Genomic DNA, 24,978 nt, shown 5'->3' with positions numbered 1-24,978 from the left:
TAAGGGAAGGGTCGGCCATTTAAAAGTGAAAGAGAGTCCATACTCTCTTCGTCACCATAATTAAATTTAACCAAAACGAGTTCAAGTTTTGAAATGAAGATAAAACCCCTGCATAGCGAAAGCTCAAAACTGGAATAGTGTACTTCACCAAATCGTTGTGAAAACAAATCCAGTTAGGGACGGCGTATTTAGTAGGTCTTGCCTGTGGCACGACAGAGGGAAAATTGGTTCTTTGTTGACATCGAGTACTTGAGTACCTACTTGACAGATGGCGCTGTTGATGTACACCCCCACCTGTATAGCGATCGCTGGCGTATTCCGCCCGTAGATTTTTTCTGTCGGGCAGCAGGGATGCAGCTATATGATCATCGGGTAAGTTTGATATTGAAAAACAAATGTTAACACAAGACACATGAGTGACAAACATAGGCTATCTGAACCAAGAACAAATAGTAAATTTGGTGAAAGGGCTTTTAGCTACTGTGCGCCTAGACATTATAATAAACTGCCAACTGAAATGAAGGACCTAAAGGGAGCAATTGAATTTAAGAAGAAACTAAAGACATTACTTTTCACAAGATCATATGATTTGGAAGATGCTACAATCAAAGAATTGTATAAGTTATAATGAAAATGTTTCATTAGATGATTAATATGGACCCGCCCGAGAAGTAGTTCACTCGACTTCAGTGGAGGGTTGGATTTAAACCCAAAACAAGTAAACAAGTAAGAAATATACTTACGACTAAGGAGCAGTGAGAGATGGCCAGCGGGATTATCCCGTACGGGAACTCCGAATCGACGGGCACCATGCAGTAGAGGATCTTGCGGCGCGTCATCAAGTCTGTCGAGGCAAAATTCAAATGTGATTTTCTGGAATGCGAACGGCATTGAGATGGCAAAACTGAACTGGATAGGCGCTCAGTAGAGGGCAGACCTTCGCCGCGGAAGCTTACTTCTGGACCTTTAGCATAACTTTTGACCTTGACCTTCCAAAATTTGATTATTTTTTACCTTGACCTTCCAAAATTTGATTATTTTTTACCTTGACCTTCCAAAATTTGATTATTTTTTACCTTGACCTTCCAAAATTTCATTATTTTTTACCTTGACCTTCCAAAATTTCATTATTTTTTACCTTGACCTTCCAAAATTTCATTATTTTTTACCTTGACCTTCCAAAATTTCATTATTTTTGACCTTGACCTTCCAAAATTTCATTATTTACAGCTTTTCACATAGCAGTTAATCCCTGCAAGTTTCATTACTCTACGATTAAAACTGTGGCTAGGAAGCTGTTCATAATCAAACACGCACACACACATACAAACGGGGTCAAACATAACTTCCTTCTAACTTTGTTGGCGAAGGTAACGAGGAAAAGGAGAGGGAGGTATGAGGCTCTAGTCACGAAAGACAAGGGGAGACTGAGTAAGACTTTACGGCCTCTTACAGAACAGACAGTAAGGTTCTCGAGGAAAAAACGTACACAGATGAAGGCAACGATTAAAAAAGCGATGCTGTAATTAAGATGTTCTCAGTCTCACCTCGACAGCCGAAGAGTCCAAATGAGATAATCTTTGATAATAATAAGTGTAGAATAAGATGAGAGAGAGGTCGAGTTAGCTGTTAATTCTAAAGTAGAGAGGTGTATAGGACACTGTATTTAAAGTCTTTATAAAACTTCAGGTAAAATTCAAAATTGGGGCAATAAATAAATTCTTTCCCTTCCCCAGGGTTAGTTTAAAAACTACTAGTTTAAAAACTACAAGGCCAAACCTTGGCTGGTATCTGTCAAGGCATCTACCTTCATTGGTCACTGTGATACGTAGAGATGCCTTACTTCTGCTAGGATGAGACTGGATTATGAAAAGGATCAGGGAGAATTAAATAACAGGGAAAGAAAATCGTTAGGCTCACTGATAGGGCCATCCAACCTGCATCGCATATTACATTCTATAAAACTACGAGTTCCAAACTAGAACGGCATTCGTTCCTGGGAAGTGGTGCCTACCAAGGAGTCGTTAAGTTACAGGACAAGTCCCTTAACCCTTTTACCCCCAAAGGACATACTGGTACATTTCACAAAACCCATCCCTTTACCCCCATGGACGTACCGGTATGTCCTTGCAAAAAAACTGCTATTTATATTTTTTTTTGGCATATTTTTGATAATTTTTTCAGAAACTTCAGGCATTTTCCAAGAGAATGAGACCAACCTGACCTCTCTATGATGAAAACTAAGGCTGTTAGAGCAATTTAAATAAATTATCCCTTTTACCCCCAGGCTATTTGGAAATTTTCAACCCTTAACCCCCAGGGGTTATTTTTTTTTTTTCAAGCACATTTTGCAGTATATGTTTTTTAAATTGCTCTAACAGCCTTAATTTTCATCATAGAGAGGTCAGGTTGCTCTCATTCTCTTGGAAAATGCCTAAATTTTCTCAAAAAATTATCAAAAATATGAAAAAAAAAAAAAAAATTTATAGCATTTTTTTGCAAGGACGTACCAGTACGTCCATGGGGGTAAAGGGATGAGTTTTGTGAAACATGATATTTTAATTAGCGTCTCTATTGGGGAGGAAGGGAGGGTCTTTAATTTATATATTCACCGGGTGAGTATATTCAAAAATTTATTTTATAATTAAAATATCATTTTTAAATATTTAACTTAGCCGGTGAATATATAATAGCTGATTCACACCCAAGGCGGTGGGTAGAGACCAGAGTTAATTAAGTTTACAGCGTATAAGCTAAGAGTTTTTTCATTTTGACAGTTATCAATATAACAAAACCAAAATATATAGGTACCTGGTAAGGAAGTTGACTTAGACGATTACTCTGCCTTGTAAGTCTGTCTTCCTCACGGAGCCCAGCGATCCTCTTAGGATGCTGAAAGACTCCCAGGAGCTGAAGTAACAAGGGCTGCAACCCATACAACAGGACCTCATCAAACCCCTAATCTGGGCGCTCTCAAGAAATGACTTTGACCACCCGCCAAATCAACCAGGATGTGAAAGGCTTCTTAGCCTTCCGAACAACCCATAAAACAATATTAAAAACATTTCAAGAGACAGATTAAAAGGATATTGGAATTAGGGAAGTGTAGTGGTAGAACCCTCACCCACTACTGCACTCGCTGCTACGAATGGACCCAGTGTGTAGCAGTCCTCGTAAAGAGTCTGGACATCTTTCAAGTAAAATGACGCGAACACTGACTTGCTTCTCCAAAAGGTCGCGTCCATGATACTTTGCAGAGATCTATTTTGCTTGAAGGCCACGGAGGTTGCTATAGCTCTAATCTCGTGCGTCTTAACCTTAAGCAAAGATCGGTCTTCCTCACTCAAGTGGGAATGGGCTTCTCGTATTAAAAATCTGATAAAATATGACAAAGCATTCTTTGACATAGGTAAGGATGGTTTCTTAACCGAACACCATAACGCTTCAGATTTACCTCGTAAAGGCTTAGTACGAGCTAAATAGAACTTAAGAGCTCTAACGGGACATAATACTCTCTCTAGTTCGTTGCCTACGATCTCTGATAAGCTAGGAATATCAAAAGATTTAGGCCAAGGATGAGAAGGCAGTTCATTCTTGGCCAGGAAACCAAGTTGAAGAGAACAAGTGGCTTTTTCTGTCGAAAAACCGATGTTCTTGCTGAAGGCATGAAGCTCACTGACTCTTTTAGCTGAGGCCAAGCACACCAGGAAAAGAGTCTTAAGAGTGAGATCCTTCAGGGAGGCTGAATGTAAAGGCTCAAACCTGTCTGACATGAGGAACCTTAGGACCACGTCTAAGTTCCATCCAGTAGCAACCAAACGACGTTCCTTAGAGGTTTCAAAAGACTTAAGGAGATCTTGTAGATCTTTATTGTTGGAAAGATCTAAGCCTCTATGCCGGAAGACCGAAGCCAACATGTTCCTGTAGCCTTTGATTGTGGGAGCTGAAAGGGAGCGAACCCTTCTCAGGTATAAGAGAAAATCAGCGATTTGGGCTACAGAGATACTGGACGAGGATACAGATACTGACTTGCACCAGTCTCGGAAGATTTCCCACTTCGATTGGTAAACTCTAATGGTAGAAGCTCTCCTCGCTCTTGCAATCGCACTGGCTGCCTCCTTCGAAAAGCCTCTAGCTCTAGAGAGTCTTTCGATAGTCTGAAGGCAGTCAGATGAAGAGCGTGGAGGCCTTGGTGTACCTTCTTTACGTGGGGCTGACGTAACAGGTCTACTCTTAGAGGAAGACTTCTTGGAAAGTCTACCAGCCATCGAAGTACCTCGGTGAACCATTCTCTCGCGGGCCAGAGGGGAGCAACTAACGTCAACCTTGTCCCTTCGTGAGAGGCGAATTTCTGCAGTACCTTGTTGACAATCTTGAATGGTGGGAATGCATATAGGTCTAGGTGAGACCAATCTAGGAGAAAAGCATCTATATGTATTGCTGCTGGGTCTGGGACTGGAGAGCAATAGATTGGAAGCCTCTTGGTCATCGAGGTTGCAAAGAGGTCTATGGTGGGTTGACCCCAAGTCGCCCAAAGCCTCTTGCACACGTCCTTGTGGAGGGTCCATTCTGTAGGAATTACCTGACCCCTCCGACTGAGGCAATCTGCTAAGACGTTCAAGTCGCCCTGGATAAACCTCGTTACTAGGGAGATGCCTCGATCTCTTGACCAAATGAGCAGGTCCCTTACGATCTCGTACAGTGTCAGGGAGTGGGTGCCTCCTTGCTTGGAAATGTAAGCCAAGGCTGTGGTATTGTCCGAGTTGATCTCCACCACTTTGTTTCGAAGGAGACTCTCGAAGCTCATCAAGGCCAGGTGGACTGCTAAAAGCTCCTTGCCGTTGATGTGCATGCTCCTCTGACTTGAGGTCCACAGACCTGAGCATTCCCGACCGTCCAGTGTCGCACCCCAACCCAAATCTGATGCGTCTGAGAATAGAACGTGGTTTGGTTTCTGAACTGCCAGGGGAAGTCCCTCTCTTAGACTGATATTGTCTTTCCACCAATTCAGGCATGCCTTTACTGTTTCGGAAATCGGGATTGAGACCGCCTCTAGCGTCTTGTCCTTTTTCCAGTGAAAAGCTAGATGGAACTGGAGAGGTCGGAGGTGTAGCCTTCCTAGCGAGACAAACTGCTCCAGGGATGATAGAGTTCCTACTAGACTCATCCAATTCCTGACTGAGCACCGTTCTCTCTTCAACATCCTTTGGATTACGAGCAGGGCTTGATCTATTCGGGGGGCAGACGGAACAGCCCGAAAAACTGGACTGCGAATCTCCATCCCTAAATACAGTATAGTTTGGGATGGAATCAGCTGTGACTTTTCCATGTTGACTAAAAGTCCCAATTCCTTGGTCAGATCCAATGTCCAATTGAGATCCTTCAGACAGCGATGACTGGACGAGGCTCTGAGAAGCCAGTCGTCCAAGTAAAGGGAGGCTCGGATTCCCGATAAATGGAGGAATTTTGCCACATTCCTCATAAGCCTCGTAAACACGAGAGGAGCAGGACTTAGGCCAAAGCACAGGGCCCGAAACTGGTACACCACATTGTCGAAAACAAACCTCAGAAAAGGTTGGGAATCTGAGTGAATGGGGATGTGGAAGTATGCGTCTCTTAGGTCGAGAGAGACCATCCAGTCTCCCTTTCTGACCGCTGCTAAGACTGATTTCGTGGTCTCCATGGTGAACTTTGTCTTCGTGACAAAGACGTTCAGAGCACTGACGTCTAGCACCGGTCTCCAACCTCCTGTCTTCTTCGGTACTAGGAAGAGACAGTTGTAAAACCCCGGTGATTGAAGGTCCGAGACTTTGACCACCGCTCCCTTCTCTAGCAAAAGAGACACTTCTAGTTTCAGGGCTTGTCTCTTTGCTTCCTCTCGGTAATTGGGAGAGAGATCGATGGGGGAAGTCGCTAGAGGAGGTTTGTGTACAAATGGAATTTTGTACCCCTCTCTGAGCAACCTCACAGACTGTTGGTCTGCGCCTCTCTTCTCCCAGGCTCGCCAGAAGTTCTTGAGTCTGGCACCTACTGCTGTCTGAAGCTGCGGTCAGTCAGACTCTGCCACGTGAGGACTTGGCTCCTTTCCTCTTTCCTCTCTTTCCTTCGGCACGAGTACTTCCCCTGCTGGGGGCTCTGCCACGAAAGGGCGGAATAAACCTGGACGCTGCAGTGTCTATCCTTGGTCTAGCAGAAAAGGAAGTCGAAGGAGTCCCTTTGCGAGCAGAGGACGCTACCAAGTCATGGGTGTCCTTCTGCACGAGTGACAAAGCTATGTCCTTAACCAAAAGTTCAGGGAACAAAAACTTCGATAAGGGGGCAAATAGTAGCTCAGATCGTTGACAGGGAGTAACTCCTGCCGACAGAAAAGAGCAAAGAGACTCTCGCTTCTTAAGGACTCCTGAAGTAAACGAGGAGGAGAGCTCATTGGATCCATCGCGGATGGCTTTATCCATGCAGGACATAATGAGTAAGGAGACATCTCTATCAGCTGATGAGATTTTCCTACTCAAGGCTCCCAAACACCAGTCAAGGAAGTTGAAAACTTCAAAAGCTCTAAAAATGCCTTTCAGTAGATGGTCAAGGTCCGAGGATGACCAACTAATCTTCGAGCGGCTCATGGCTAGGCGGCGGGGAGAGTCTACAAGGCTTGAGAAGTCGCCCTGGGCAGAGGCAGGGACTCCCAAGCCGAGAACTTCTCCCGTGGCATACCAGACGCTCGATCTAGACGAGAGTTTAGATGGAGGGAAGGCAAAGGCCGTCTTCCCTAAACTCCTCTTGGTTTCCAACCAATCGCCTAAAAGCCGTAAAGCTCTCTTGGACGAGCGAGAGAGTACAAGTTTTGTAAAGGCTGGCATGTCAGCAGGTACGCCTAAAACAAACTCAGACGGCGGCGAACGAGGAGCCACAGAGACAAAGTGTTCGGGAAACAACTCTTTAAAAATGAGCATGACTTTCTTAAAGTCCATAGATGGCGGAACTGCTCTTGGTTCATCAATATCTGAAGGATGATCCTCAGGCTGAGGGTCAGCAACGTCCTCATCCAAAAGTTCCTCATCTGACAACTGATGAGAAACAAGCAAAGGGGTTGGCAATGCTTGACACGCAGCGTCCACCCGCACTGGTGCATAAGTGGCGGACCAGGACGCAGCGTCCTGTAACTGCTTGACAGTCTGGGAACTGTCAACAACAACAGGTGCGTGAGGACGCACAGCGTCCACCCGAGACTGCTTAGACCGCCTAGTCTGAGCAGTCAAAACAACTCTAGGTTGCGGAAGTTGACGCTCAGCGTCAAAACAAGTCAACTCCGATGGTTGGCGAACGTCCTGAACGTCACCAGGCGCATCAGCAAGTTGCCTAACGTCCAAATGCGGCTGAAAATCCACACGAGATCGCATCGAGTGTGGTTCTAACCCAACTGCTTGACGTGACTTGGCTACACCAGCGTCAACAGGACGCACAAAAGAACGTTTGGGTGGCTGAAGGCCAGGATCTCGATGAGATAAACGGCTAGGCTCAACGGAAACCTTATCGGCATTGTAGTCTTCCATAAGGGACGCAAGCTTAGACTGCATGTCCTGCAGTATAACCCATTTTGGGTCCACGGGAATGGGTGCGGTAACCGACGGGGTTAGCGTCTGAGACGGCACAACTTTGCCTTGCTTAGGCGGCGAGCAGTCATCCGATGACTGCAACGGGTCCGAACTGTCCCAATGACTACATCCAGGACGTTGGACCTGTCCTGAAGGGACCGACTTCCGTTTAAGAGGCCTAGAAACCTTGCTCCACGGTTTCTTGCGTGAAAAGCCTTCGGAAGACGAGGAAAAAATGGGCTCTCTCGTCTTATGGTAGGGGCGATCTTGGTGAGATACGCCTGATACCATAGAGGGAACGTCTGTTCGCTGATCAAGGCCTCTCGAACCCATAAGTCGTACGACATTACTTCTCCCCTGGGCTTGGGAGCTTGCAAGAGGTCCCGGACTAGGTGAACGACAGGCACGAACAGACGAACCCTCGGTCGCAACACTGTTCACAACACTTTGCGCACTAATCACTTTCCCACTTTCCGCCGTGGCACTATGACACTTAAGTTCCTTCACGTCAGCCATGAGTTGATTACGATCAGTTGCTAACGCTTCAACTCTTTCCCCCAAGGCATGAATAGCACGTAACATGTCTTGCATAGACGGTTCCTGAGTGCTAGAAGGGGGGTTAGGAACAACCACTACAGGGGAAGGATTAGGTTCAGGGGCATGTGGAGAGGAAAAATCTACAGACCTAGATGAACTCCTCCTTACCCTATCTCTCTCTAGTCTACGTGCATATTTATCGTATTCGAGCCAATCGAATTCCGAAAGGCCCACGCATTCCTCACACCGATCTCCCAATTGACAGGTTTTACCCCGACAATCGGAACAAACAGTATGTGGGTCGAGAGAAGCCTTTGGAAGACGCCTATTACAGTCCCTAGCATTACACTTTCGAAATCTAGGTACTTGAGAAGGGTCAGCCATTTTGAATTAGTCAAAGAAAATTCCAAAAACAATCCAAGTCATCAACAAATAATCTGATTCAATAAAGAGTTCAAGAGTTTATGTTGAGGAAAAACACCTGCGAAAGCTCAAACCAAAATACAGTAAAGTACTTCACCAAATATGATGAGAAAACTCCAGGTTCTACAGCGAGTATGAATACGTCTTGTCGTCAACGTCGACAGAGAAGAATTGAAGGGTTTGTTTATATGCAAGAGTGGTATCTGGCCGACAGTTGGCGCTGGTGGGCACACCCGCAACCTTCATAGCGATCGCTCGCGAGTTTTTTGAGTGTGTTTTCTGTCAAGCCGCAGAGTTGCAGCTATTATATATTCACCGGCTAAGTTAAATACAGTATTTAAAAGTACCAGTACGTTCTGTGGGGGTAAAAAAGTTAAGAAAGAGATGAGTTAGCCCATTTGGGGATCAGATATGGAGCAACCTTAGCGCTCTCTCATTCTACAGGGTCATTTGAAAGTGCATCTCCAGACTCAAAAGGTTCCTGTTGTGCCGAGCCTCGCAAGACATACATACATATACCAAGGCACTTCCCCCAATTTTGGGGGGTAGCTGACATCAACAATGAAACAAAAACAAAAAGGGGACCTCTACTCTCTACGTTCCTCCCAGCCTAACAAGGGACTCAACCGAGTTCAGCCGGTACTGCTAGGGTGCCACAGCCCACCCTCCCCCGTTATCCACCACAGATGAAGCTTCATAATGCTGAATCCCCTACTGCTGCTACCTCCGCGGTCATCTAAGGCATCGGAGGCACCAGCATGGCCTACCGGAACTGCGTCACAATCGCTCGCCATTCATTCCTATTTCTAGCACGCTCTCTTGCCTCTCTCACATCTAGCCTCGCAAGAGACTACTTAAAATAGTCCTTGGAAGTCTTACCACATTTAAAAAAAAAAAAGTAGAGCTATTAATAAATTCTGTAAACAGGCATTAATGAGGGCAAGACCCAGTCAACAAGACAAAGGTTACACAGAATAAAAGAGAAGACTTTTAGCAATGTCACTCAACAGCAATGAATACTCACAGAGTGCAAGATAAATAAAAAGTTGAAATTTACTCTTAACTCAGGAATTCCAATGGAAAAAATCTAAAATCTATATATTGTATTCTTTTTCATTAACCCTTTTACCCCCAAATGACGTACTGGTACGCTTCACAAAAGCCGTCCCTTTACCCCCATGGACGTACCGGTACGTCCTTGCAAAAAAAATGCTATAAACATTTTTTTTTCATATTTTTTATATTTTTTTGAGAAAATTCAGGCATTTTCCAAGAGAATGAGACCAACCTGACCTTTCTATGACAAAAATTAAGGCTGTTAGAGCAATTTAAAAAAAATATACAGCAAAATATGCTGGGGGAAAAAATAACCCCTTGGGGGTTAAGGGTTGGAAATTTCCAAATAGCCTGGGGGTAAAAGGGTTAATGGCTTACACGGCAACAAATTTAAGCAATATCACAAAAGTCCGATAAAGTTTTTGTTCCCTCAAAATGCCCGGTGGGATTCCACAACATGCAGCAGTGTTCGACGTACCGTACGCATCGGTGAAGACCACGTGGTGCGCGAGGGCGTTCAGATCCGTATAGCTGAGGCCTTTCTCCACGTTCTTCTCCAGTTCTTCCATATTTTTTTTCATTTCATCTCTATCAATTTCTTTCCTGTGTAACGTAATATCTGTGTCGGTGAGAAAAAAATGTTATCAAAATAGAATACTGTACATATTTCTCTGGTATCACTGAAGCAGAAAAGATATATTACAACTATCTATGACTTCAACAGTCTTGTAGGCAGCTACTAATTAAAAAAATAATACTTGACAGTTTCATTTTTTTTTAAAGTATCAACAAAACCACTGTTACATAAATATGTTATTTTTATTAGTAAAATAAATTTTTGAATATACTTACCCGATAATCATGTAGCTGTCAACTCCGTTGCCCGACAGAATTCTACGGGAGGGATACGCCAGCTATCACAATACTAGAAGGGGGTGTACTCACCAGCGCCACCTGTGGCCAGGTACTACAGTACTTCTTGTTGACACCTCCTCAATTTTTCCTCGGTCCACTGGTTCTCTATGGGGAGGAAGGGAGGGTCAATTAAATCATGATTATCGGGTAAGTATATTCAAAAATTTATTTTACTAATAAAAATAACATTTTTCAATATTAAACTTACCCGATAATCATGTAGCTGATTCACACCCAGGGGGGTGGGTGAAAACCAGTGTACAAGATTAAAGGATAGCTAAGTATCCCGTATTTCATATAATCAGTTATCGCAAAATAACAATGAAATAATAAGTACCTGGTAAGGAAGTCGACTTGAACCGTTACTCTGCCTTTTTTTAAGTTCGTCTTCCTTACTGAGCGCAGCGTTCCTCTTAGGAGGCTGAATCAACTCAAAGGTGCTAAAGTATATAGGGCTGCAACCCCTACTAAAGGACCTCTACACAACCTCTAACCCAGGCGCTTCTCAAGAATGAATTGACCACCCGCCAAATCAAAAGGATGCGGAAGGCTTCTTAGCCTACCGTAACAACCATAAAAACAACAATAAAAGCATTCAAGAGAAAGGTTAAAAAAGGTTATGGGATTAAGGGAATGTAGTGGCTGAGCCCTCACCTACTACTGCACTCGCTGCTACGAATGGTCCCAGGGTGTAGCAGTTCTCGTAAAGAGACTGGACATCTTTAAGATAAAATGATGCAAACACTGACTTGCTCCTCCAATAGGTTGCATCCATTATGCTCTGCAGAGAACGGTTTTTATTAAAGGCCATCGAAGTAGCTACGGCTCTCACTTCGTGGGTCCTTACCTTCAGCAAAGCAAGGTCTTCCTCCTTTAAGTGAGAATGGGCTTCTCTAATCAGAAGCCTTATATAATACGAAACCCCATTCTTGGACATGGGCCTCGAAGGGTTCTTGATTGCACACCATAAGGCTTCTGATTGTCCTCGAATAGGTTTTGACCTATTAAGATAAAATTTCAGAGCTCTGACAGGGCAAAGAACTCTTTCTAGCTCGTTACCTACCATGTTGGAGAGGCTAGGTATCTCAAACGATCTAGGCCAAGGACGTGAAGGAAGTTCATTCTTAGCTAAGAATCCAAGCTGTAAAGAACATGTTGCAGATTCGGATGTGAACCCAATGTTCTTGCTGAAGGCATGAACCTCACTGACTCTCTTAGCTGTTGCAAGGCAGACGAGAAAAAGAGTCTTGAGGGTAAGGTCCTTGAAGGAAGCTGACTGGAGAGGTTCGAACCTAGGTGACATAAGGAACCTTAAGACTACGTCTAGATTCCAGCCTGGAGTGGGTAGACGACGTTCTTTAGTAGTCTCAAAAGACTTAAGGATGTCTTGAAGGTCCTTGTTGGAAGAAAGGTCCAAACCTCTGTGGCGGAGAACTGAAGCCAACATACTCCTGTACCCTTTAATCGTAGGAGCTGAAAGGGATCTCTCATTCCTAAGATGTAATAGGAAGTCAGCTATTTGGGTCACAGAGGTATTGGTAGAGGAAACTGCATTGGCTCTACACCAGCTCCGGAAGACTTCCCACTTGGATTGGTAGACTCTACGAGTGGATACCCTCCTTGCTCTGGCAATCGCACTGGCTGCCTCCTTCGAAAAGCCTCTAGCTCTAGCGAATCTTTCGACAGTCTGAAGGCAGTCAGCCGAAGAGCGTGGAGGTTTGGGTGCAACCTGTCTACGTGAGGTTGACGTAGAAGGTCCACTCTTAGAGGGAGAGTCCTGGGGACGTCGACCAGCCATTGTAGTACCTCTGTGAACCATTCTCTTGCAGGCCAAAGGGGAGCAACCAGCGTCAGCCGTGTCCCTTCGTGCGAGATGAACTTCTGAAGGACTTTGTTTATGATCTTGAACGGTGGGAATGCGTAAAGGTCGAGATGGGACCAGTTCAGCAGAAAAGCATCCACATGAACTGCTGCTGGGTCTGGAACTGGGGAACAGTACAAAGGAAGTCTCTTGGTCATGGAGGTGGCAAACAGATCTATTGTCGGCTGACCCCACAAGGTCCAAAGTCTGTTGCACACGCTCTTGTGGAGGGTCCATTCCGTGGGGATGACCTGATCCCTTCTGCTTAGGCGATCTGCTGAGACGTTCATGTTGCCCTGAATGAACCTCGTAACTAGGGTGATGTTTAGACCTCTTGACCAAATGAGGAGGTCCCTTGCTATCTCGTATAGGCTCCTCGAATGGGTCCCTCCTTGCTTGGAGATGTAAGCCAAGGCTGTGGTGTTGTCGGAGTTCACCTCCACCACCTTGCCTAGCAGGAGGGACTTGAAGTTCAATAGGGCTAAATGAACTGCTAGTAGCTCCTTGCAGTTGATGTGGAGCGTTTCCTGTTCCTCGTTCCACGTTCCCGAGCACTCCCGTCCGTTCAAGGTCGCGCCCCAGCCCGAGTCCGATGCATCCGAGAAGAGATGAAGATTGGGGGTCTGAATCGCCAACGATAGGCCCTCCCTGAGAAGGAGATTGGTCTTCCACCACAAGAGAGTGGTCTTCATCTCTTCGGTGACTGGGATAGAGACTGCTTCGAGAGTCAAACCCTTGTCCCAATGAGCTGCAAGATGGAATTGAAGGGGGCGGAGGTGGAGTCTCCCTAGCTCGACGAACAGGGCCAACGATGAAAGGGTCCCTGTGAGACTCATCCACTGTCTCACCGAGCAACTGCTCCTCTTCAGCATGCTCATGATGCCATCTAGGGCTTGGCTTATCCTTGGGGCCGATGGAAAAGCCCGAAAATCCTGACTCCGAATCTCCATTCCCAGGTACACAATGGATTGGGAGGGAATGAGTTGGGACTTTTCTAGATTGACTAACAGACCCAGTTCTTTGGTCAAGTCTAAAGTCCAGTTGAGACTCTCCAGACAGCGACGACTCGTGGAGGCTCTCAACAGCCAGTCGTCTAAGTAAAGGGAGGCTCTGATGTCCGATAAGTGGAGGAATTTTGCTATATTCCTCATCAGATGCGTAAACACCATAGGAGCTGTGCTTAGGCCAAAACACAGGGCTTGGAATTGGTAGACAACCTTTCCAAAAACGAATCTCAGGAAAGGTTGGGAGTCTGGATGAATAGGAACGTGAAAGTAAGCATCTTTCAGGTCCAACGAGACCATCCAGTCCTCCTGCCTGACCGCTGCTAGGACCGACTTCGTCGTCTCCATCGTGAACGTCTGCTTGGAGACATAAGCATTGAGCGCGCTGACGTCCAGCACCGGTCTCCAACCTCCTGTCTTCTTGGCCACCAGAAAGAGACGGTTGTAGAAGCCCGGGGATTGATGGTCCCGGACTATAACCACTGCCTTCTTCTGTAACAGGAGCGACACCTCCTGGTGCAACGCTAGCCTCTTGTCCTTTTCTTTGTAGTTGGGAGAGAGGTTGATGGGAGATGTGGTTAGAGGGGGTTTGCGGCAGAATGGTATCCTGTAACCCTCCCTCAGCCAACTGACAGACTGTGCGTCTGCACCTCTCTTTTCCCAGGCTTGCCAGAAGATCTTGAGTCTGGCGCCTACTGCTGTCTGGAGAGGAGGAGAGTCAGTTTTTGCCTTTAGAAGCCTTGGAACCTTTCCTAGACTTGCTCCTGGAAGAGTCTGGACGGGAGCTTCCACGGCTGGGGGCTCTACCACGAAAGGGCGGAATAAACCTCGTAGCAGGAGTATCAGCCACTGGGGTGCGATAAGTCCTGGGGACTGAGGTAGCAACCTTAGTCTTACGAGCCGATGAGGCCACAAGATCATGGGTGTCCTTTTGTATCAGGGCCGCAGACAAGTCCTTAACAAGCTCTTCAGGAAACAGGAACTTAGAGAGCGGAGCGAAAAGGAGTTGAGACCTTTGACAAGGTGTGATGCTGGAGGAAAGGAATGAACAAAGCTGCTCCCTTTTCTTAAGCACTCCTGACACAAACATCGAAGCAAGCTCGCCAGATCCATCCCTAATAGCCTTATCCATGCAGGACATTAAGAGCATGGCTGAGTCCTTGTCCGCAGGGGAGGTCTTCTTGCTAAGGGCCCCCAGGCACCAGTCTAGGAAATTGAACATCTCAAATGCTCTAAATACACCCTTTAGGAAGTGATCAAGATCGGAGAAGGTCCAGCAAACCTTAGAGCGCCTCATTGCTGTTCTACGAGGAGAGTCTACCAAGCTTGAGAAGTCGGCCTGGGCAGAGGCAGGTACTCCCAAGCCTGGTTCCTCTCCTGTGGCATACCAAACGCCCGCTTTGGAAGTGAGCTTAGTCGGAGGAAACATAAAGGAAGTCTTTCCTAGTTGTTGCTTAGACTGCAACCACTCCCCTAAAATTCTTAACGCTCTCTTAGAGGACCTTGCAAAGACGAGCTTAGTATAAGATGACTTGGCTGGCTGCATGCCCAGCGAAAACTCAGATGGCGGAGAGCGGGGGGTAGCAGAGACAAAATGGTCTGGGTATACCTCTCTGAAAAGAGCCAAGACCTTGCGAAAGTCAATAGGAGGCGGAGAAGACTTGGATTCATCCACGTCTGATGAGGGGTCCAGGTGTGCAGCCTCATCATCAGAAACCTCATCACCAGAGTGTAGCGAAGTGAGAGGTAAGGTATGCTGAACAGCAGAATCTGCACGAGCTGGAGCAAAAACGCTTGTGGTTTCCTCCTCAAGTCTCTGTTGAGGGAACACCTGAGGCTCAGGTTGCAAAGGCTGGTCAAAAGCAGTAGCAGAAGGTAGGCGCATGGGTGGAGGAGGCTGAGTCCTGGCATGAGTGTCTTGCCTCAAGGGTTGCGCTTGCTGTAAGGTGAGCGGATGCGCAGTAGCAAGTTCCTGAGGAACGAGTTGAGGTTCCTGAGGTGTGAGCTGCGAGAGTTGGGGTAGAGGCTGCGCAGAACGCATAACTTGTCTCGCGAGTTGAGGTTCCTGAGGCGCAAGGCTAAGGTGTTGAGGCTCTCGCCTTGAGGAGGGTTGAGGTCGCTGCAGCGAGAGCTGAGGTGTCTGCCTCATGGATGGGAGAGGTTGTTGTACCTCAAGAGAGTGTTGCCTCACTGGTGGAACCGCAAGTGGAAGCGGAGGAAGTAAGGTATAAGCTTCCTGTTCCCATTGCTGAGGTTGCCTTAAGGAAGGCGGAGGTAGCTGCACACCACCGGAAACTGGAAACTCAGAACGTGGTAAGGTATCCTGAGGAGCCTCAACATCGTACGCCTGGCAGGCAGGACTGCGGTTAGGCGGAGCGATCGCAGGAGGAGGTGTAACCTTCTCAGCCTGACACTCACGCATCAAGACCGCAAGTTGTGACTGCATGGACTGCAGAAGAGTCAACTTGGGGTCGGCAGACACTAAGGTCTGCTGAGGCAAAGCCTTAACAGAAGAGATCTGTTGCGGCAGCACCTTACTCCTCTTAGGAGGAGTGCCTTCAACTGATGACTGCGGCGAGTCAGAGCTGATCCAATGACTGCAGCCAGGTTGTAGAGCTCTTGAGGTTTGGACTCTGCATTTGAGAGGTCTTGAGACCTGAGTCCAACGTTTCCTCCCTGACAATTCTTCAGCAGACGAGTAAAAGACGGGCTCAATCGTCTGCGGGTGGGAGTGACGGTCTCTGGAAGACACGCCCGCAACCACCGAGGATACTTCTGTGCGCCGATCAAGGCCTGCCGAACCCTTTTGCCCTTCGACATTGCTTCTCCCCTGGGCTTGGGAGCTTGCAAGAGGTCCCGGACTGGGAGGACGACTGGCACGCACAGAAGTACCCTCACGCACCATACTGACACTGACACTAGCACTTGGCACTGCACTGACACTAGCACTCGTCACAGCACTGGCACTATCACCACCCACTGCACTCTTGACCTTAAGTTCCTTGACTTCGGCCATAAGAGACTTATGATCACTAACCACCGACTCCACTTTGTCACCTAAAGCCTGAATGGCACGCAAAACAACAGACATATCAGGTTGAGGGCAAATAGTAGGTTCGGGGGTAGCCACTACAGGGGGAGGAAAAGGTAGGGGATCATGAGGTGAGGAAAAAAGTGAAGAGCGAGAAGAACTTCTCCTAACTCTCTCTCTCTCTAACTTGGTTGAATACTTAAGAAATCGGACAAAATCAAGTTCCGAAAGTCCGGCGCATTCCTCACATCGATCTTCCAACTGACAGGGTCTTTCCCTACAGTCAGAACAAGCGGTGTGAGGATCTACCGAGGCCTTCGGAATACGCCTATTACAAGACCTACATCGTCTATGGGGTGGGGCTTGTGAAATGTCAGACATCTTGAATCAAAGAGTTAGCCAAGTGGGGATTCCAAATCAAGCAAAAAGATCGTTAACCATTAATCAGAACTAAATAATAGCTATCTAAGCTAATATAGAAGTTTTCCAGTAAAGCGACAGCCGAAATCTGAGAGAAATACTTCACCAAAAGCCATGAAAATACTCCAAGATCATAAGCGTATCCCAGAACGTCTTGCCGGAAGCACGACAGAGGAAAAATTGAGGAGGTGTCAACAAGAAGTACTGTAGTACCTGGCCACAGGTGGCGCTGGTGAGTACACCCCCTTCTAGTATTGTGATAGCTTGCGTATCCCTCCCGTAGAATTCTGTCGGGCAACGGAGTTGACAGCTACATGATTATCGGGTAAGTTTAATATTGAAAACTTCCTGATTCAAATTCCATTGAAGGAAATACGAGGAAAAATGGGTAAAAAAAAAAAAATGAATAATTCTGGAATATGATACAAAGTCAACGCAAGGATGAAACACATCTTGAAAGTCAAGTCCAGAAGATGGGACACTAAGATGTTCAAAAGATGGGGATATTAAACCTACTTAATAAATTAATTTTAATAAGGCTAGACACACATAAGGGAAACTATATACAGTACTGCACTAATGTGGATAAAAATAACTTTTAATAAAAAATTACTTCAACACTAATCAACTGTCAGCTATACTTCGCAACAGGAGTAATGCTCGCATGAATGTATTTGGACAACTAAAAAAATAGTAATAAATATCACAAATTTTTAAGTAATTTGTATTTTTCCTAACATACTTACCTAGAACTACCTTCTTAGGAGTTACTGGTAACTCTACCCTAACCGACCAGCTTTTTGTGTAGTTTACCCTATTCCCGTTTTCTAAGTGGCTAACCTCAGGCGGAGTGAAACGCGCCCTGAGGCGACCCGGGGTCGGAGAGCGTGCAAGCTCAGGTCGTCTCTTCAGTAAGTTTCTGGTCGCGACGTGATCATCATCTCGCCTCGCTCTCGCTTACCCTGTGCGACCCTTTGTGTCCCCCGACCCTTTGTGTCTACCACGCGCTACCCACGTGTTCATTTCCTTTGTATCCCTGTGTCTCTTGGTGACTTAGTGTTGTGTTATGGAGCAGCCTCGTCGTTGCCCTGGGCCTGTGGCCGGGGAATCTTGTGGGGCTTTCCTTTTCTAAGCCTGAAGTGGATCCCCACTCTTTGTGTTCGACGTGTAGGGCAAAGTGTGTTCCCCTACCTCCACGTGTCCGGAGTGCGAGTCCTGGATACTTTGCTCATCAAATTACCATTACGTGTGAGGCTATAGCTTTGGTTCAGATGGCCGTTTAAGGTTGTAATTACTGTAGGCTAGCTGCCTTTCCAATGAACACGTCTCTAAAGGCCGGTTTACGCGGGGATATTTCACTGACGCTGGCAAACGCTTACTATCCCTGAAAGTTTACTTGCCGCTCGTTACTGGCACCAGTGAACTATCCCTTTGTAAACCGGCCTTAACCCTTTTACCCCCAAAGGACGTACTGGTACGTTTCACAAAAGCCATCCCTTTACCCCCGTGGACGTACCGGTACGTCCTTGCAAAAAAATGCTATAAAAATTTTTTTTTTCATATTTTTCATAATTTTCTGAGAAAATTCAGGCATTTTCCAAGAGAATGAGACCAACCTGACCTCTCTATGACGAAAATTAAGGCTGTTAGAGCAATTTAAAAAAAATATACTGCAAAATGTGCTGGGGAAAAAATAACCCCTTGGGGGTTAATGGTTGGAAATTTCCAAAGAGCCTGGGGGTAAAAGGGTTAAGTAATAAGAAACGCGATGTCAAGGAGTGAATCAAGTACTTACAGCAATACCTGGCCAGGTACGTGCATATCAATAGCCAACCCTATAGAGTATTACTGTAAGATTTTATATCCCGGCCAGCAAAGTTGCTTCGCATGTTAGCGAACGGCCCCGCAGATCTGAGAATTGTCCGTTGACCACCCTGAATTACAGTATTAGCTGACCTTTCCAAACAATAAAGTAATTTATAAGATTTTTTCTAACGTTGGCTTAGGGTAAGAAAGAACACAGCAATGTGGGTTAATTCCAGTTAGCGCATATCCCCATTCATTATCTTGCAGCTTGAATGTATCGGTAATCCCGGACACCATACATTTTTCCATATTCTTAAATGCATGTTCTTACTGTTCTTATAATGTTCGATATATATGTTGTGAAATATTTATAAGACATATTTTCCTGTGTTTCTTCCATTTTAAAGACTTTTCCTTTTTTCTACCTTAAATTTTCAAGTTTTGGATAACGGGAAAAAAAAAAACACTCGCTCAAATAAATAACTTTGGGTGTATGTATGGCAATGGCCATGCTTTATAAATCCCTCATGTTCAACACTAATGTTAAGAATAGGGCAGTCTGAGGGGGGGGTCTCAGGGGGGAATTAGACTCCCATTAGGGAGGCTTGTAGCTTAGGTTAAGTGGGGCGTTTTAGGTTTGGGAGGTCCTGTCTGTCGTTACACAAAGGCTCCAATAATTCACCATAGTTTTAGGCTGAGGTTAAACTAAATATTTAGGTAAAATTATAGTTATGAACAGAACAACATTTTGAGATAGTTTTTCCTGTAGTAAATAATGTACTTTTAATGAATTTGACCTTTATTTCAACAGCAAATAAACCAAAAACCTGTTAGACCTTCTAAGAACGGGAACATTTTTTAGAAATCTATTGGATTTTGCTCCGCTGTGCGCTCGCTTCGTTCACGGAAAATAGATTATTATTTCTTAGATAATTGAGTTTTTATTTTTAATGAAAATCAGCGTCATTTTCAAAGTAAACGGATGTTTTTCTATAGGAAGCACCTGTTTCTTAATAAAAAAAAAATATTTTCAGTCCATAACTATAATAAAACCAACATTGACCCGTTTTAACCAAAAGTTAAGCTGTAAATATTTACCTTGAGAATAAACCAAAAATATTAATAGTTGTACAAATATAAGAATCAATTGGCCTAGTTTAACCCTTTTACCCCCAAAGGACGTACTGGTACGTTTCACAAAACCCATCCCTTTACCCCCATGGACGTACCGGTATGTCCTTGCAAAAAAATGCTATAAAATTTTTTTCTTTCATATTTTTGATAATTTTTTGAAAAAAATTCAGGCATTTTCCAAGAGAATGAGACCAACCTGACCTCTCTATGACAAAAATTAAGGCTGTTAGAGCAATTTAAAAAACATATACTGCAAAATGTGCTGGGAAAAAATAACCCCTTGGGGGTTTAGGGTTGGAAATTTCCAAAGAGCCTGGGGGTAATAGGGTTAACTGAATTACATTTTAACATAACCTAACCAGAGTTGAGTAAGCGACTTAGAATTGCTAATTAACACACAAATATCTCTAACTTAGGAATATTAGCCTACAAGACAGTTTTAGACTCAACTGCCTATCTATCGTAACCTAAGCTGTATGCAGTAGCACATCGTATTATTATTATTATTACTTGCTAAGCTACAACCCTAGTTGGAAAAGCAGGATGCTATAAGCCCAGGGGCTCCAACAGGGAAAATAGCCTAATGAGGAAGGGAAAAAAGGAAAAAATAAAATATTTTAGGAAGAGTAACATCATCAAAATAAATATCGCCTATATAAACTATATAAACTTTAACAAAACAAGAGGAAGAGAAATTAAGTAGAATAGTGTGCCCGAGTGTACCCTCAAGCAAGAGAATTCTAATCCAAGACAGTGTAAGACCATGGTACAGAGGCTATAACACTACCCAAGACTAGTGAACAATGGTTAGATTTTGGAGTATCTTTCTCCTAGAAGAGCTGCTTACCATAGCTAAAGTGTCTCCTCTACCCTTACCCTTAAGAGGAAATTAGCCACTGAACAATTACAGTGCAGTAGTTAACCCCTTGGGTGAAGAAGAATTGTTTGGTAATCTCAATGTTGTCAGGTGTATGAGGACAGACGAGAATCTGGAAAAAATAGGCCAGACTATTCGGTGTATGTGTAGGCAAAGGGAAAATGAACCGTAACCAGAGAGAAGGATCCAATGTCGTACAGTCTGGCCAGTCAAAAGACGCATAACTCTCTAGTGGTAGTATCTCAATGGGTGGCTGGTGAGTTGGCCAACCTACTACCAAGCTAACCTAATCCTAGCCTAAGCTAAGTGCTGCATACGTAACCTAATCCTAGCCTAAGCTACGTGCTGCATACGTAACCTAATCCTAGCCTAAGCTACATACGGCACGTAAAATAATCCTAGCCTGAGCTACATACTGCACGAAACCTACTTCTAGCCTAAGCTACGTGCTGCACGAAACTTACTCCTAGCCTAAGCTACGTGCTGCACGAAACCTACTCCTAGCCTAGGCTACATACTGCACGTAACATAACCCTAGTCTAAGCTACGTACTGCACGTAACCTAATCGCAGACTAAGCTACGTACTGCACGTAAAGTAAGCTATCGTAACCCTTCACACTCCTACGCCACACACCTCTAGTTTTTCTTATTTTAAACCCAAAATACGTAATAAGAATAGCTTATTTCACTCCCTACTTACTCTTGAGGAAATATTCGACACAATCCAAACTAGTATGGCCATTTTCCATCTTATTAACACTTAAAAATAACTAAAACTTAGGGAGAATTTCAAAAAATCTGTTCAGGTTCAGGTTCAGGTTCTGGGGTGAGGCATAGCCTTTACAACGGCGCCTCTGTGTCTTTTAGTTTTGTGTGTTCCTTATTTTCACTAGTTTTTCTCTTTTCATCCACATTTGTTGTAGTATACTTTTCTTTTTTTCAATATTCTCTTCACAAAAAAGGAATTTTCCAACTGTTTGTGCACTATCTTCTTTGTATGGTTGTTGAAGCTCAATTGTTTTTATTCTTATATCACTAAACTGTGGACAATATAATATAAAGTGGTTAGCATTTTCTTCTACATCACAGAATACACAGTTTATATTTCCATCTTGGTGTCTGTTTCTTATATTCAAGCCCAATGAGTTTGTCCTTGCTCTAAATAATAAAATTGACGAAAATGTATTGTCATACACTTCCTCCTCCTTGATTTCACTTTTCCAGTTTTTATACAAAATTAAACTCTCCTTACACTCCATTTCACTCTTCCATTTGCTTGTGTCCCATTCTCTTGTTCTCTTCTTTATGTCCTCTTTCGTACATCTCTTGACTTCTCTCATCGCCATCCCACATTCTTCAGCATACTTCTTCACATGCATCCACCACTTCCTCTCTTTTTCTTCCATATCATTGACTATTGCTGTAAGTAGGTCCTTTTCTCCCTTAAAAATGCTATTAAGGTACCTCAGCTTACCATCCATTACCCTTGTTTTCATAGCTGATGCTCCTACATCCCCTCTCAAGGCTACAATTGCTGTATTCCTTACACCCCCTAACATCCTTCTATACACTCCATTCTCTATTCTCTGCAACTTTTCTATTTCCGTTTCTGTTAAGTTAATCACATTTGTTCCATATAATATAGAGGGTAGTGCTACACTTTTCCAGTATGTTTTTCCTATCAGTATCTTATTACAGCTTTTTTCTATGATCGAATAAGTAAGATTGGCTAGCTTTTGCGCCTTAACTATCATTTCACTTTTCTGTGTTTTGAACATATTCCTACCATCATCTACCTTGATACCTAGGTATTTAATATTGCTTACTACTCTTATTCCCTCTATATTATCTGGTTTCTCCTTCATATTATATATAAGTACGCTACTTTTGTCTCTATTTATGTCTAAACCACACTGCTTTCCTATATCTATCACTTTCCTTATGTTTAATTCAGCATCCTCTATATTCTCAGCAAGCACTAGGACATCATCAGCAAAAAATAATACTACTAGCTTTATAATATCATTTTTAAAACCATTACCTTCCCTTTCTACTTGTTTTATAATCTGATAAGTAATTAATTTGAATAATGTTGTAGAGGCAGTACAGCCTTGCTTTATTCCACTACTTACGCTCAATTTTTGTTCTACTCTTTCCCCTATGTCTAATGTAGTCGAGTCTCCCACATACACTTCAGCTATAGAGTTAATTATACTAGTATGTACTTTGTATTGCTTTAATGTTTCTATCAGTGCTTCCCTTTTTATGGAATCGAAAGCTTTTTTGAAATCTAAAGAGGCCACTATGAGTTTTTTCTTATTTTTGAAAGTTTCTTCGACCATGTATTGTAAGATGAATATATTATCCTCAATCCTTCCTCCTTCTGTAAATCCCGCTTGACTATCCTCTATGGCATTATTACTTTTTAAATGCCTTTCTATTTCATCCTTGATAAAAGCCATGTATATTTTATATGATACATTTGTGAGAGCTATAGGTCTCAATTCCTTTGCTGTTGGCTTGTTTTTCTTTTTTAACATTTTTGTTCTGGATTCTTTCCAGCTTTTGGGTTTTTCTTTGCTGGCTAGTTCCTCTTTGTAGCAGTTCACTAGTGTATTCTTGCATATATCACTCATCATCATTGCTTTGTAGTAGTCTGGCTTTAGTCCATCTGGCCCTGCTGCTTTACCTTTCTTTAGACGTTTTAAGCATTTTTCTAATTTACCTTTACTCATTTCAGCGGCGGGCATGGGTTTAATTATTCCTTCGACATTAAGTACAGCATCGTAATGCTCCCTTAGATGTTCAGGTATACTATATTCATTTACAGTTATAATGTCGTTTTCTCTTCTCAAATTATCCAGGTATTCACTCTCCTCCTCCTCATTCCAGATCTCAGTTATTCTATTTTCATGTGTGTTGTATACTGTTTTCCAAAATTTTACTAATTCTTCTTTAGCCTCTTCATCTGATAATTTATTTCCTCTCTCTCCATATAATTGTATTGCCTCGCTTTTTATTTCTTTGCTATTTCTTAATTTGTTTATGTTTTCCCATAGTTTATTGTTTTTATCATCTCTTATCTCCCTGGTCTTCTTTTTCTCATATAACGTTATGCTCTCTTTCACCAGTATTTGTACTTCTTTCTTCTTATGATTGTATTTTTCTTCTAATTCTCTTTTTATCCTAATATCTTTTTCATTTCTCTTTTTTCTATTAAGTTCCTTTCTTTCCTTAATCTTTCTTCTTATTTCCTCGGTTACCCAAGGTTGTTCTTTGTTCTTCCCTTCATTTGTTACCCTTCTCCTATATGTTTTAGCCAAATGCTCTTGTTTCATTTCTGCCATTATTATGTTTAGCTCATCAATATTTTTTACATCCTTGCTGACAAGTTTTCTCTCTATAGATTTCACATATTCGTCTATATCTTTTGCGTCACTGCTATAATATGTAATTTCTTCCCACTTCCCTTTATTGTAATTATTTTCTGTTTTCAAAATTCGAACTTTGTTTTGATGACAGTAGTAGTAATAGGGAGAGCTGGAAATGGGCAGCTCTTCTCTGTAACGGCTCCTCTTTTTTGTCATGATTTTGTGGTTCTTTTTTTTATTTTCATCAATTATTAATAAGTTTTTATTAATTTTATTGGTATTGAGTAATTCTCCATTATTCATTATTAATTTTCATATTATTTTTTTATATTCATAAATACTTAATATGTTTATTTCATCTCTGTAGAATGTTGGTAGGCCTAATAATTTCAGAATGCGTAATTTCGTAGGCCTATGATTTGAAAGGATCTGAACGCAGAGGATTACGAGTATCCTAAAGATATTTATACCAAATTTATGCATATATAAATACATATTTGAGCTATAGTATAATTTATTATGGTCTTTCAACCTACTGATCTAATATCTCTGCTATTGCAACTAAAGTAGGCCTAATAGCTTTCAATAATGATAATGATAATCTCAACAAATAAAGTAGAATTGTTTCTATGTTCTCATAGAGTTGATATTTATTCAACAACAACAACAACAACATTACATTGTTGACAGGATATGACGTCATAAGTCCTTGATATTATTCTTCTATTAAAACTTTGAATGTCAACAGGACAACATTGCAATAACACATCGCAATATCAGTTTAAACTCCTCGGCATTTTATATATATTTTTAGAGAGAGAGAGAGAGAGAGAGAGAGAGAGAGAGAGAGAGAGAGAGAGAGAGAGAGAGAGAGAGAGAGAGAGAGAGAGAGAGAGAGACTCATTTTTTTTCTTGTATCAGTTTAATTAAACTCGATGGCTTCTTATATA

At 43.3% G+C, this 24,978-nt stretch overlaps 1 protein-coding gene across 1 annotated transcript in view; it reads right to left on the bottom strand.

Annotated features, from left to right (window-relative positions):
• Positions 1-21,460, bottom strand: part of LOC137618792 (centromere protein I-like) — an 87,886-nt gene extending 66,426 nt beyond the window's left edge. The window contains exons 1-3 of the mRNA XM_068348988.1: positions 21,358-21,460; positions 10,087-10,227; positions 744-844 (exon numbers count right to left, since the gene is read on the bottom strand). Coding sequence (XP_068205089.1) covers positions 744-844; positions 10,087-10,227; positions 21,358-21,406 — 291 coding nt within the window. The 5' untranslated portion in view covers positions 21,407-21,460. The remainder of the gene's footprint in view (positions 1-743; positions 845-10,086; positions 10,228-21,357) is intronic.
• Positions 21,461-24,978: the final 3,518 nt, after the last annotated feature.

The sequence above is a fragment of the Palaemon carinicauda genome, chromosome 25 (assembly GCF_036898095.1).
Source record: "Palaemon carinicauda isolate YSFRI2023 chromosome 25, ASM3689809v2, whole genome shotgun sequence".
In the NCBI taxonomy this organism is placed as follows: Eukaryota; Metazoa; Arthropoda; class Malacostraca; order Decapoda; family Palaemonidae; genus Palaemon; species Palaemon carinicauda.
Note: the sequence above shows the minus strand (reverse complement) of the source record. Positions and strands in the feature narration are given on the sequence as shown.